The sequence below is a fragment of the Parus major genome, chromosome 9 (assembly GCF_001522545.3).
Source record: "Parus major isolate Abel chromosome 9, Parus_major1.1, whole genome shotgun sequence".
NCBI lineage: Eukaryota > Metazoa > Chordata > Aves > Passeriformes > Paridae > Parus > Parus major.
Window position 1 is genome coordinate 2,541,370 of NC_031778.1, and position 15,296 is coordinate 2,556,665.

The 15,296-nt window shown below is 48.7% G+C and overlaps 1 protein-coding gene across 1 annotated transcript; it reads left to right on the top strand.

Moving 5' to 3' along the window:
* Positions 1-372: 372 nt before the first annotated feature.
* On the top strand, positions 373-14,258 carry LOC107209025 (G-protein coupled receptor 35-like). Its single transcript, XM_033516745.1, has 2 exons — positions 373-459; positions 12,931-14,258. The coding sequence occupies exons 1-2, from the start codon at positions 373-375 to the stop codon at positions 13,870-13,872; spliced, it is 1,029 nt and encodes a 342-aa protein (XP_033372636.1). The 3' UTR covers positions 13,873-14,258.
* The last annotated feature ends 1,038 nt before the right edge of the window (positions 14,259-15,296 follow it).

The window sequence follows — 15,296 nt, forward strand, 5'->3', positions numbered from 1 at the left end:
TGTCCTTGTAGGGCTGCAAGCCCCAGAGTGCCTCAGAGATGTACCAGCCCTGAGCTGCAGCCTTGGGTCTCCCAGCCTGGACCACACTGCTGACACAGGGTGTCAGATCTCTCTGAAAAACGTTGTTCTTGTGGTGATATTAGTGCAGTCTGTGCTCCTCTCCAGCCTGTCAGCTTTCCCAGAAGATGGGGTGTAGTGGGACAGGTGAGCACAGCAGCGTGGGCCTGGGGGAGCCAGGAGACCTGAGTGCTGGCATGGTCCCCCACGCCAGGGAAGGGGTCTGGGGAGGAATGTGTGTCTCAGGGAAGCTGGAAATTAAATAGAATGGACATCAAACCGTAACAAAAGATTTTAATTTAGCACTGGGGGCAAATGGACATCAAAAAGGCAAAGAAAAAGCAAAACAAGTATGTTGCTTGTGATGTTAAAGTCAGTAATGTCTGTGTGAAAGACAGCCTGGTACAGAAACAGGGGCTTCCCTGTGCAAGAGTCTCAAGAGCCATAAGGGAAGGGCTTTGCCAGTTGGAGTCCCTGGGCTCTTCCCTCTCCCTGTGGAGAGGCAGGTGGCTGCATGGCAGAGCTCAAAGGCTACAGAGGTGTTATGAAGCAGAGCACTGCTCCTCTGCTCACAGCAGAGAAGAAAAACAAGGAAAAAACCCCAACAAAAACCCCAGGAGAAAACAAGATTTAACTCTTTTAACCTTTGAGACAACATTTCTGAACAGATGTGTCAGTGACCAATTTCCAGGGATACATTTCTCACAGCAGAGCATCCTCAGGATCCCTTTCATATCACAGCAAGACAGAAGAGCTGTGAGGCATAAGCATACAAGCACAATTTGTCCTATGCTGAATCACAAAAGAGGCTGTCAGAGAAGGTAGATAATAAGCTGTGGAAACAAAGAAAAAGCTTAATGACTTTTTCTCAATCTCTTTTTTCAAGGCCTAATAAGGCTCCTGGGATGTACTAAAAGCCAGAGAGGTCCCCGTGCTCTGCACATTACAGACATTTGCAGAATATTTTTTTGTTGTTGTTTTTTTTCAGAACTGGGCAAGGGCAAATACAGGAGGAGTCTCTCAGCCATGAGAAGCTGTCCTGCCCACAGCTGTGGGTGCCCAGGTGCCCTGGGAGCAGCACAGAGCTGGCTCCTGGCAGGATAGTGCTTGGAGCTCAGGGAGCACTGCATGTGGAGTGACTCCCCAAAAACCTCCCAGCTGCCAGCTACACAAGGCCATTCAGCAGGTTACCAGACCCACCTCTCTGCACTCCTGCCTGCAAAACCCAGGTGAAGAAGCTGAGCCTGCTGTCAGCTGCCCCTGGCCCCTTTGAAGGGTGCACGAGTGCCACAGCAAAGGCTCTGGGGGAGGTAATGAACACCCAGGGTGTCCTGTCAGCTGCACACAGCCAGACCCCCAAAATAATTCTGGACCAAGTGTTTAACTTTGTTTTGTCCTGCTGCAAGAATTTAAAATGTCCTGCAGCAGCTCTGTGTAAATGATGTCCCAGTCCCTGGTCCCTGCTGTCACCAGAGCAGCCTGAATTTGACATGTCACCCTCACTGCTCAAAATGGTTAAAATAGAAGCCTGAATTATGCTACAGCTTGTTGTTATTCACACCTGATTCTTGTGGTATTGAGGGGTCATCTTCCAGACAGACCTTAAAACCACAAATGAGACTGTTTCCTCTCTTTGGGTGCATTAAAAATAATTTGAGCATCAGTTTTCCCAGCCAAATTTAACACTGATGTCAGCAAAGCACTTTAACTGGAGGAACCCAAGCTGAGGTTCTGAAGGGACTCAGCCCAGCAGACACAGCACAGAGGGCTGCTTGAGCTGTGCTTTGACTTACCATAGTGATGCCAGTATCTTCAGAACTGGAAATTTGAAACTCCAAGTTGTTTCAGGCAGGAATTACTTTTACTATATAGGTGGAGCACCTAAAAGCAGCCTGGACCATGTTTAGGATGCTGGAGCAGGGGCCTGCCTCCCTCTCAGGGATGGGATCTTTCCCTGGAGAAAAGCTTGAAGTTGTGAGAGCTGCAAGTTTTCAAATGTCAAGAGGAAATATCACTGTCACAAGAATCTGCCCACATAATGTGAGGCTAATCTGAATTTTGGAGTATGAACTCTTGCACTTACAGTCTTATCTGGAAATGATGATACAAAGTTAAACATTTCCTTTAGACACCATTTCCCCCTGACTATAACCTTCTGGTCACCTCGGGTGTTAGAGCATCTGGCATAAATCCTGGCAGAGCCACTGCAAACTGGCTGTGAGAAAAAATGGAGATTGTTCACTGTTTAGAGGAAAAACAACACAGTGATCTGCAATCAGGAAAGCAAATCAAGCAGAGATTTCCTGAGACAAAAGGCTTACAGTGAAATTAATGTAACTGAGTGGAAGAGAAAGGAGGAACCATGATTGGTTTCATCAAACACATAAGCAAATTGAGCAAATAATTTCCTCCTTGCTCCCTGTTTCTTTCCCTGAGAGGACATGGTTTTACTTGGATTTACTGGTCCTGGGTATTTCTATTTGAGGATCTCCATCTGTCTGGCTGATAAATTGTCACTGTGGATTTATGTCAATGTGAGAGGGAGCAGAACACAGCTGTGGGGCAGCAGCTCACAGAGGTGGGGGTGTGAGACAGGAAAGGCTTGGGGCAGGGTGGGTGCTGGAGGTGCCTGGCCCAGCTCCCCATCCTGCTGTGCCCAGAGCTCCCCTCTATCCTCACCCCAGTTTATTCACTGCTCCAGCCCCTCAGCACAGGGAACAGGAAGGAAATTCCCCCTGTGTGGCTGCTGGGGATCTCTCTGAACACACCCAGGTGCACAAGGCTGAGGTGGGCAGGTGTGTGCTCGCAGTCACGAAGGATCAGCATCCTCCTTCCCATGGCAATGAAGGGTTAATAGGAACGGTGTTTGGGCACCCCAGCACTTCAAAACACCAGTAGAGAACTTTGTCACCTTGTAGCAAACTAGGAAATTGCTTTCAAATTTAATGGAAGTGAGTCATGGAAGGTTACTTCCCGTACCTGCAAGTTTTTAAACCTAGAGGTCTAGAAGGCAGAAAATAAACACCACATCTCATTTGTGTCGTATGCCTTCTGTAATACCAGCAGAAGAGGCTGGCTTCTCCCTTTTAGTTCAGGGAGGAAAGGAAAGGAAAACTACCAGATGAGACCTTTTATTTCAGGGAGGAAGGGATAACTACCAGATGAGAGGTTTCATCTGTGTGAGACACTCACTGTGCTCAAGACCGCAGTGAGTTGAGACTGACATCTCAGTCGAAATGCCAGAAAGGTGCTGATGCAGTGAAAGAAATAATGCACATTTTAGGGGCTGCTGGGGTCAAGCAATAGCCTGAATTAAGCAACTTAGAGCAGCACATGTGTCCCCAGAGGCTCCTGCTCAGTGTGACCAAGGGGTCACAGCCTGTTCTCTTTAAGGTGTTGTGTTAGAGGTGACCTGGGGCACTGCATTTCAGGCACGCCAGCAGCAGATTCACTCAAACCCCAAGTTTCAGGTGGGGCTTTCTCTTGTGCAGCAGAGTGACATGCACAGCAGATGGAGACCCCCAGCAGGTAACCCCAAAGTGTTTTCTCTCAGATGGGGAGCACTGGTGTGCTGGGAGAGGGGCTCAGTGCTTTAACACATCCCAGGGCTCTGGGAGCCACTCGGTCACATCCCTGTGCTTCAGTGTTCTGCTGGACAAGCAGGTCAGGAGATGCCTGTGTTGATTTTTAAGGACCAGTCTCCCACAGGAAGTCTTTTCCTCTCCAAATCAACCAATAGTGCAATGAATGAGTATTTTAAAGCACTGAAATTATTTCAGCCATTGAAGCTAGGGAGAGATAAAAGGCAGGGATCCAAATAAGGGTAAAGGGGATATTGTCACTACTGCAGCACAAAACCTGGGCAGGTTTAGATGTCACTGAGTAGCATCAAGGAAAGCCCTGCCCTAAATAGGCATGGGAAGGTGCAGGGTTGTTTATGTGCAGGCTCAGGGGCCGTATCAGCGGCATCTGGAATCTGCACTGCGGTCAGATATTTGCACAAAGGAGCTGTGGGGAAATTTGCTGCCTTGCTGAGACACAAGCTGTGGCGGTAAAGGCTCTCACACAGGAGAAAAGTACTGGAGCAAAGCAGACACAGAGCCAGGCACCAAATGAACTTGGCAGTTAAATGGGGTCCAGCACAACTCTGTGGGGTTCTGCTTTTCCCCTCCCCAGGCGCTCTCACTGCCCTGAGCTCGCTGCTCTGCACAGCCCCCGCTCGCTCAGTGCTGGGAAGGGGAGCAGCCACCACCACCTTTCTTGGAGTCTTTCTTGGCCAACTTTCACACCCAAATTTTGGGGTTTTTGTTTTCCTAGACAAGGGGGAGGTCTGGAAGTGGGAGGCCCGTGGAAAGCCTGTGTTTGCTGGGCAGAGCTGTCAGTGTTGTCAGGGTTCTGGGCAAAAGGGTGAGTCTGGCACCAGGGGGTTGCAACTGTTGTGCTATGTTGAGTTCTTACCTTTGATGAGTGGTTGGATAACAGGGTGATCAAGTAAGAGTGAAAATGCCTTGGTGTACATCAGTGGCTCTTTGTGGGTGCACAGCTTCACATGTTTTAACTCTGAGATGCTGAAAGCCAGGATTTCCAAGCTCAAAATTAAATTTCAGTGTCAGAGGCTGGAGCTGACCTTACCAAACCAGGTTTCCCTTCTTCCTGTCCGTGCAAGTGAGAAATATGCACATCTCACAAACGTGTTTATCAGCCAAGTTCATGTTCTTTGCTCTTCTGTTTTATTCTTTGAGCACAGTGTGTCAGCACAGCCCTGCAAAGGGGAAATGTTAAGATAGATATTTTTTACAGATATTTATAGATATGCTTATATGTCTCCCTGGCCTGAAAAGCAAAGCAAACATGACCAACATACTGTTTTACTCTACAAGGCAGCCCTGCAAAGGTTATCACTCCATCCCATCTCTGACATAATATATTTTCTACTTGTGCAGAGGCAGATCTGTGGCTCACACCAGCCAGCAGGACCAGGGTGTCACTGCCTTCAGTCCTGTTACTCCAATGGCACAAGATTATTATTGCTTTTTTGTCCCGTTCTGTGGCTTTTCTTTGCATGGCTCATCTCTCCATCAGAAAAAAGGGTGTGTTTCTGACATGCAGTAATGAGCATGAAATCAAAATGTAACTCTGTGGCATGATTATTTTCTGCTAAACCTCCCTTTTTAGTCAATGAGCTCATCTGCCTTCAGGAAATACTGAATCAAAGGGTGATTGTAAATCACTATTCCTAAATATCCATTTATTAAAGTCATTATTAAACTGCATTTCTAAATTTACTTTAATTTTCAGGAAACGAAAACAGATCTGATATAACAGTGAATTTTTGGTACAGACTCATCATCAGCTTTCCAAATGAGGTGTGACCAACTTGAATCTAATTTATCACCTCTCCTTTGCCAGGTTATCTCTGGTTCTTAAATGATGGGGCAATTTTCTTTCTGAAAAGTGGATGTTTATGGAGCATTCTCCCTCCCTGTACCTCTGATGGCTTTCCTGCCTCCTGCAGCAAAAGTTTCCCAGTTTAAAAACCTCTGAGCTAAACTGCTCATTCTCATCCCCATTATGAAAAACAAAATAGAATGGGCTTTAGAAGGCAAGTGGAAAAAATGAGCAGGGGGAAGAAGGGTGCTGAATCCAGTGAATTTCAGGAAGACTTTTATTTGAGGAAACCAGCATACACATATTCCAGCCTAGTCTGTGCTGGTAATGCCTGGAAGACTGAGAGCAAAGCAGTTCTATAGGCAAAGTCCAAAAGTATAAGCAAAAGCCTCTAACACTCATAGGTACTACATTGCAGGAGTGATGCTTCTCCCAGGCTGAAAGTGCCTCTGTCCAAATGCAGAAATGGGGAGGATAACTGCAGGCAAATTACAGTTTTTCTTTCTGGTGAAAGCCAAGGATAAATTGATTTGCTCTCCTGGGACTAGACAAGGTTAGAGTGTGGGTTACAATTACCAGACCTACTTCCACTTTCCTCTGCTGTTTCACATTAGCAAACCCCATTTTTTTCAAAAATCTTTTTTTTTTGAGTGTCTTATGGTTGAGGGAGAGTGATAAAAAATATCTGGTGGAGCTCATGAAGCATTAGATGTCTCCACTCAAACACAGAGCACTCAGAAACAAAATGATTCTTAGAGAGAGAGAGAGAGAAAGAGCAAAAGTGAGTTTTTCATCTCAGGAAATCAATATTGTGAGTCTATATCATCAACATAATGAGGCAGGACAGGCTGGAATGCAGCCTAAAGAGCACTGAGGATGCTCAGTATGGCCTGGTCATACATAAAATAATTCAAAACAGAGGCACCTGTGGGATTTATTTGTACAGCATTGGACAGGTGGGTATTGCTGCAGCCCACCCTGAGTAAAGCATGGCTGGTGCAAACACTGCCATCCTTAGCCCACCTTTGTTTTCCTCCTCCTTAGTCATATGAATGTAAACTGTAAATAAATTAAGCTTTGAATGTGGAACATTAGTGAAGCTGAAGACCTTCCAAACCCAATGGATTGCATAACAAAGTGACCTTTCAAACTGGTTATATAGGAAAGAGATGTTCATGATTGAGAGAGGGGAAGGGGAAAAAATCCCAAACCAAGTTTAAGAGTGTTTTTACCTTGCTGTCATGGAACTGCTGGTACCTTCAAAGGTTGCCGAGGCTGGCTTGTGAATGTTTGCAGCATCCCATGTAGGTGTTGCCCCTGTTTCACACCACAGCCAAACCCACTTTGTTTAGTCCTACTTAGTAACTTGTATTTTAGAGGAACACAAACAGATGTAATCTGTACCAGTTTAGCTTCTTCCAGCACTGAGATCTGGTGGGAGACAGGTAAAAAAGGCCAGGTGCTCAGGCAGACCCAGCACGAGCAGCCTTCTCCTGTCTTCTGTGGGGAATGAATCCTTCCATCTAGGCTAGACACTGCTGCAGGCAGGTGCCACTGTCACAGTCTGACCTTCCCCCAGTGCTGCTTGGCTGCCACAATCCCAGAGGTCCTCTGCTGCCATGTCTGTGTCCCCTGGCCCCTTCCAGTGGTGGAGCTCATCAGCCCGGACGCTTTGGCCAGGCTGTATCCATCCCTGTCCCACATCCATGGTCTCCTCTCCCCAGCCACCTCACCCTCCTGCTTTACATCCCTCCTGGGGGCTCTTTCCTAGGTCACCACCTCCAAATCAGCTGGAACTCCACAGGCTGAGTTCTATCTCTTTCTGGCAGTGGCATTTTTTGTCCCCACCATCAACTGCATCCCCTGCAGACTGTGGTGGCACAAAGTCGTTTTCCACTGCTGCTCATCTCCTCACCTTTCACAGGTGACACTCACAGTGTGCTCTTCCCTTCAACACTGCTGTCTCCCTCAAATGTCACCCTTCAGGAAAGGCAGAAAGAGCATCCAGAGAACTGCAGGCCCTATGGTTCCTTCAGCTGAGGAGGAGCAACTCCATACACCTGGACAGGCTGGGGCTGACCCTGTGGGAAGCAGCCTGGCAGAGCAGAACCTGGGCTCCAGGGAGAAATCAAGCTGATGGTGAGCCAGCAGTGTGCCATGGAAGCAGAGAGAGGTAACAGCAGCTTGAGAATGAGCACTGCCAGCAGCTCAAGGGAGGTGAATCCTGCCCCTCTGCCCAGCACTGCTGAGACTGTCTCAGTCTATCACTGGGGCCCCCCAAGCACAAGAAAGACCTGGACTTACTGGAGCAGGTCTAAGGAAAGGCCACAGAGGAGATTAAGGGACTGGAATATCTCTTGTATGAGGAGAGGCTAAAAGAGCTGGGACTATTCAGCCTGGAGAAGTCTCTCAAGGATCTGATCCATGTGTATAAGCACCCAGTAGCAGGGAATAAACTTTTTTTTGTGTTTAAACAGACTTTCCTATATTTCAGTTTGTGCCTTTTGCCTCCTGCCCTCTCCCTGACACTGCTGAGAGGGCAAGAGGCAAAAGGCACAGACTGGAATATGGGAAAGTCTGTGAAAACATAAAAAAGTTTTGTCTCAGAATGATCAAGCACTAGAACAGGTTGCCCAGAAAACGTGTGGGGATATCCTTCAAACTATTCAAAACCAAACAGGGCATGGCCTCAGACAGTGGTTCTGAGCAAAGGGTTGCTGGGAACCTCAGGAGGTTCCTTCCAGCCTCACTGATGGTGGACAAGGCCATCACTGTGTGCGCTAACTCAAAAAGAACCCACAGCATCAGCCTCCTTAGCAAATGCAGCTGCAACTACCACAGGCAAACAGCTCCCAGCACCTTTGCTTTGTGGCTCTCTTCACACAGGTCTTTCCTGTCCCTGAACACCTGCAGTGACCCTCTCTTTCACACTGTGACCCCAAGAACCACTGCAGCATTTTGTGTCACCGTGCTTCCCTGCCCCTCCTCCACAGCACCTTACAAATGCCAGATGCTATCCAGGGCTCTTATCAGCCTGGTTCACAGACATGTGTCGTGGCTCCTGCCTTGCTGCTCCTCCCGTGACAGCCACACCCAGGACTCTGGATGCCTGCTTGCCTCCTGAGGGCTGTGATCAGCACGCACATCTCTGTGGTTATGGGATGGCTGCAAGCTCAGAAGCCTTGTGGTGGAGTTTTATCTTCAGGATGCCGTGGCTGGTGCTCTCCCCTGCACAGCCTCATATGACAGCTGTGCTGCAGCGCTTCCTTTGCCTGGTGCCACCCCGTGCCTCCCGAGCCAGGGACATGCGAGCATCCTGCCATCCTTTGCTGTGAGAGCCCAAGCTCCAGCCAGCTGCTGCTTTTCTCTCAAGCTCCCACAGCCAGGAGAGCACTCATCCTGCTGACTGAGGAGCACCAGTGCATCACTGCAACAAAGAATGCAACAGCTGGCCAGGGACCAAGGCTGAGTGTGCAGTGAAGCAGTCCCCACTTGCAGCTGATTACTGACACCAATTAAAAGCCCATTACTGAGCCCTTTGGAGTTTATGGCTCTGCCTGCCCCCTCCACTTCTGTCAATGCAGAGTTTACCAGTGAAGCTCTCTGCCACCCACGTGGGATGTACCGAGGCCTCGGTTTGTGTGCCAGCTGGAGCTCTCTGATGGTTTGGCTGTACCTGTGCTCAAACAGGTGCAGGCCAGAGCCCTCACGCTGTCCCCATCATAAGTGCAGCATTTGAGGAGGGTTGGGAAGGCTTTCCTACACTACTTGCCAAGCTGCTCCGTGTGCTCACCTCCCTGCCCAGAGCTGTGCAAGCACAACTCAACACTCAGGTGTACCTTGAGCTGCATGGGGCGATCCAGACCAGGTACTGCACCTTCCTGGCTTTACCTAGCTTAGACTTTGGTGCAGCATTTCAAATGCCCACTTGCTGAACATCTCTGCCGGCCATCAAACACACCCTTTCAGAAACCACAGAGTGGCCAGCTCACTAAAGTAAAGTAGTGCCACCATTGCTTTGGCCAGAAGGCTGGCATTCAAAACTTGACTGATGTGAAATCTGCTCTTACGCAGGAGGAGGAGGTGCTATGGAAACACTCAAGTATCAGGGAGCTGCTGGTGCCAGGCACCTGCCCTGCACAGGCAGCCCGTGCCCGTCCTCCAGCCCTGCTCGCCCTGCCCAGGCTGCACAGAGCCCGCGTGCCCTGCCTCGGTGGCACCTGCTGCTGACTCTGGCACGTTAAATCTGCAGGTAACATCACTTTGTTTCCTTCTCTCTTGCTGGCTCTGAACTGCTGAGCAGGGTCCTGCTGTGCCTGGGGGGAGGCAGAGGAGGCTTTGAGCATGGTTTCTGCAGGGCAGCGAGGTCCCTGCGAGGCAGGAGTAGGGTAGGTCGTGATCTCTGAGTTTCTGTTCAGTTTCTGTTCTTACTCCAAGGTATTCCCTGGTACTTTACCTGGAATATCACAGCAGCGGGGATCTGGAAGTCAATTCATCCCAACATGGGAAACAAGTGATTCTAACAAATTTGTTTTGTCTAAGAGGACCCCTTCCAGCATCTATCAAAGCAAATAGATCATGGTTAGGGTGACCATATTACAGTTTTCCAGGGATGCAGTGATAGATGACTCTGAAAGAACACAAGCTGCAAAAAGGAAAAGAAAAAATTGCTGTTCTTGAGATCCTTGCACTTGAGAGAGGTGTGAACAGCAGCAGGAGGGTTGGAGATGGCAGTCTGCAGATTTCTTTATGCTATTTGGAAACAGAGAGGAAAAGCTCCTCACTAAATATGTGCTAAGAGCCACCCCTTCCATCAATAAATAAGAATTTATTGTCATTTATTGGTGACAGGGCTGTTGCCATGGAGGTAGCAGGTCTGAGGGCAGCTGATGCAGATGATGCTGTGCTGTACCTAACTTCACCCCCATTTCCATTCTTGCTCTCCCTCTGCTCAGTTCCAGGTTCCCTCCCTTGCCCACCAGGGCTCCCATGTTGTCCTTAGCCATTTCACCCACCATATTCACCCTTTATTTCACCCACCATATTCACCCTTCAGCCCTTGGTGCCTGACCACTTTTGAGCTCTCCCCAGAAGGAAGGAGGAGGATTTTCCATGCAAGACTCCCCCCTCAGTGCAGCTGCTTTCCTGCTGGAAAAACACTGGCTGCAGCCACCACAGTGCTGCTGCAACATCCACTGTGCCTTCAGCCTCTCATCCTTGCATCTCTTCCTCCAGCCTTTCTCTTCAGGGTCTGACAGAAGCCTCCTGCTTCTTGAGCTGCTGGAGGAAACAAGCTCAGCCCAGGCCTTCCTCCCCAGATGCTCACCAGGTTCTGTGCTGGGGGACAGCTGCTGGCCAGCTCTCCCCATCCTTTGGTGGGGATAGCAGGACACCCTGCACAGTACTGGTGACCTTGTCTGTGGAGCCCCAGCCTTTCCTGGTCTCCCAGCAGCAGCAAGATGCTGTTTCACAGCTGTCTCCATTCCTTTGTCACAGCTGTAAGTTGCAGCCTAGCCCCTCTGATGCTGCAGGCATTTCATCTACCCCACCAGATACATTTCCAGCAGCCACAGGATATGCTAGCTGGTCAAGATGCATCTCTTTAAAGATTTTTTTCCTCAGTCATACCCTATCAATGCTTTTGGGTCTGCTTTAAACCCTCTGGTCATTTCCTCCATCCTCCTCCCAGCCTCTGGACTGGCCTGGGGCACTTGTGAGCCCTGCTGCTGGGAGCTGCACTGGGTCAGGTCTCCAGCTCCAAGGGCAGTGTTGGCCAGAGCCCTCTGATGCTGCAGAGCCCAGCAGTGTGGTTTGCCTGTGCTGCACCTCTGCAGAGGCTGCAGCTGACACTGCAGACCAGGGCAGTGAGAAGAAACCTGGGCACCAGTGCAGCTGTCAGACTTCTGCCTCATGCCATAAGCAGTGACCATAACCAGTGACAGCTCCCTGCTGCTGTTTCCATAGTTCAGAGAGGTTTTCCTCAGGGGACAAGTGTCCCCTTCCTCACAGGGTACAGGCAGTGAGCAGCAAGCCTCTGTTGGGAAACCCAGACCTGAGCATACAAGAACAAGTCACACTAGTGTCTGCTATTGCCTAAGACACTTGCACATCCGCCAGAAACTGAGTTATTTGTGCATTTTTCAGTCACTTCAGAACTGAATTCTGATTTACAGGCAGTGCTCTCACCAATTGGCCACAAGGTCTGCATTGCTGGTGGAGGCAAATAACTGCTTAGCCAGGCAGTCCTGGTGTCTCTTCCCTACGGGATTTCACCAGATCCCTCCCCACTTCACTCTCCTGTTAGAGTGCTAAAACACTTATTTTACACTTATTGAAAGGTTGTTTATTTTTTTTTTCCTGAAGTGCATTTAGATGCAAGCAGAAGTGACAGATACTCAGAATCAGCAGTTCGAAGAATTGTTTCACGTGCATGTCACATGAAGCCACTTTGCACAGGTTGGGCTCTGTTGAAAGATGATTTTTATCAGCCCATAAACTCACTCTTCACACAACTAATACTCTTGCAAAACATCTTGTAGCCAGTGTGACAGAGGCTCAACAGCGACTGCTCTAACACGGATTTCTGAGGGTGGCTGGGTGCCTGCCTGGGGCAGGAGCCATCTAATTCAGCCCTTAACAGCAAGCTCCTTGTTCTGCACTGGTGTTCCTTCTTCCAGAAGTGCCTTTCTGCTTTGCATCTGTAGACTCATACTCTCTCCTGGAACAAATGGGCTTAAAATTAGGTTAATCCTTCCATCCTCCATTCCTCTCCTGGAGAGGTGGAGAGCAGCACACCTCACTCTCTCCCTTAGGGTTTTGAGCATGCCTTTGGGAGAGCAGGACTGCAGATTCAGCTGTTTTCCTCAGCTTGGAGCTCTGGGTTCACAAGGCTCAGAAACCTTCCCAGTTAGAGCCAGAGCATGAGGATTTCTATCAAGTGACATCTGCTACACACTCCCAGCCCTTCACCCCCGATCTGAATCCAAAACCAGCAGGACTGACAGAAGAGCTTTTGCTCATGGGTTGTGCTGGGCTTTAGTTTTGGTTGCTGCAATCCCTGCCTAGCTCAACACCAAGGTAAGGGTAATTTTACATCATCTGCACAGCCTGTCTTAAGGAATTAGTGTTCACCTTGTCACAGAATGTGCCCACCACCTATGGGGGCTCTTCTTAGTGCCATGTTGCCTCCTGCCCTCACAGACTTCAAGATCTCCCTATTTAATAAAGGCTGTCTGCCATGTCCTATTGGAGATGTACACTGAGACACTCATAAACTGAGTGAACTTAAAGCTTGACAAAGGATGCCAAAGGATGCCACAGGCTGATTTGATGATTTGATTGATGAGAAAGACAGCTCTGCAAAGCTCAAATTCACATTATTAACAAAGGACATATATACTTACATGTGCTTCTTTTACAGCTATAAAGAGGTCTTACCATGTCCTTTCCAATTTTAGGTCTCAGAACATCATACAACATCTGTAGCTCAGGACAATGAATGTGTCCAACAACTGCAGCACCACAAATCTAGAACTGCATCGCCACATTCGTCTCATTGAGTTTGCTCTCTATAGCCTCATTTTCTTTTTTGGAGCACTATTTAATGTTCTTGCCTTCTGGGTATTCTCCTGCAAGATGAAGAAGTGGACAGAAACCAGGGTGTATGTGATGAATTTAGTCTTTGCAGATTTCTCTGTCATCTGCACCCTGCCTTCCATGGTTTATCTGCTCTGGAACAAGTCAGCCCGAGGGGAGCTCTGCCAGTTTACAGAGATAATGTATTTTATAAACATGTTAGTGAGCATCTACATCATTTCATTCATCTCCATCGATCGATACATTGCCATAAAGCACCCTTTGAAAGCCAGGACCTTCAGGTCCCCGTCAAAGGCTGCCCTCCTCTGTGGGCTTCTGTGGGTTTTGGTGATAATCGGTGCCACCATCCAGCTCTGGCAGAGACACGCAGCTCTCTGCTTCCAGACCTACACGCCCACACCTGCTGCTCTCAGCCTGCTGGCCATTTTCTTCGTTTTCACTCTCCCATTAGCAATCTTGACCTTCTGCTCCACAGAAGTCATCAGGAACCTGAAGAAACATCTGAACACGAATTCACCGGAGGAGAAATCAGTCCAGAAAGCCGTACACATCGTTTATGCAAATCTGATTGTATTTCTGATATGTTTTCTGCCAGCCTACCTTGGGCTATTCGCCAGGTTCATCATGGAGAATGTTGGAGCTACCTGTTTCCAGCTCTGTGTCATGAAGAACTTCTCCTCCCTGATGAGGTGCATCGCCACATCCAACTGCTGCCTCGATAGTGTCTGCTACTACTTTGTCACCAGGGAGTTCCATGAAGCCTTTCTACAGCCCAAAGCCAGCACTCAGAAAACAGATGCAACCCACCCCTTGCAGATACAGCCTTGCTAAAGGGAAAAGGGAAACAAAACCCACCTCCGACATCTGCAACATAAAGAGGAAATACAGCTTCAGGGCTACTGGGATAAGTATTGCTCTTTTGCTCTAGCAAGTTCTTTATTAGGTTTAGAAATGGATAATCTATGTTTCTATTAAACAAATAGGTCACAGAGATGTGTAAAAGCGTGTATGTAACCACTTGTTGTTAATGTGCCTCCATTCCACCCTCCAGCACCTACTTGTTACTCATACAGGCAACCCATGTACCTCTTTCAGTTCCTTCTGCAGCTAAAGTCTATTGATCCTTCTTGCCAACATGTACAAATGTATATATTGCATTTTACCTCATTGTGTATTTCAGGTTGTTTGCATTATTAAACTAATCCAGTTTATGTTTATCCCGTTCCTTTGGCAGGCTGGGTTGGGTGGCTGTTCAGGTGGTTCTGGCACATTATTAAGTGCATTTCTCTACAAAACATGTCCCTAAGCTGGTCTGACCTCCTTCCCCTTCAACTCAACAGGTCAGACAGGTGTGAAGGAACACTTTTGGGATGAAAGCAACACTTGTCCAATGCCATAAAGGCACAAAGCTCCTTCAGAGCTGAGTCCTCCTGCCAGCTCCCTTACAGCTGCCCTGCTGAGCCCTGGCCCAGAGACACCTCCTCAGAACATCCATCCCTGCAGGGCAAATCCTCCCACACACAGGAAAGCCATGTCACTGCTGCCTTGGTGTTTGCTGCCCTCGAATTGCTCTGCCCTGGTTTGTTTTGTGGCACCAGACTGACCCCCAGGCTCACAGCTGAGGATCACAGCTGAGCCCAGCTGCCCACAGCCTGCCCACACTGACACCCCAAACATTTCCATCAGGAAAGGGTATTTTCCCATGAGTCAGCACTCTAGAAAAGTCAGGGGAGAGAGGAAGTGGATAAATGCTGCCTAGAACTGTTTTTTTTCTTTCTGAAAAACCCCCAAAATGGTGCTGAGCTCTGCCCCAGCAATGCTCAGAGTGTTCACCAGTGTGGGGGAGTCTTTCCTGCCCACAAACACATCTTCCCCTGTGATCTACATCTGCCCTCCGTGAGCCCACAGCCAACGCCTGCCCTGCTGCTGTCACTTGGAGAACGTGAGCTCCTGCCTTGGCTTTGCACAGCCTGCTTTTTGGTAGCGGGGGGGCCACGGAGGTGGCTTCTGTGAGAAGCTGCCAGAAGCTTCCATCATGTTCAGCAGATCCAATCCCTGATGGCTCTGAGGATGGATTTGCTGCTGGCCAAGGCTTGACCAATTAGAAAGGTTGGTAACATCTCTGTGATAACAGATTTAAGAAGAAAATCAGAACAGAAAATTCAGAACAGCTTTTTCTAGCCAGAGAAGAGGAGGAAGTGAGAACATGTGAGGGAAACAACGTGGAGACACCAAGGTCAGTGGAGAAGGAGGGG

Coding starts and splice junctions, on each gene's coding strand:
- LOC107209025 (XM_033516745.1), top strand. CDS start 373: ATGGACATCAAAAAGGCAAAGAAAAAGCAAAACAAGTATGTTGCTTGT. Junction 460..12,930: donor TCTGTGTGAAAGACAGCCTG/GTACAGAAACAG, acceptor CAACATCTGTAG/CTCAGGACAATGAATGTGTC.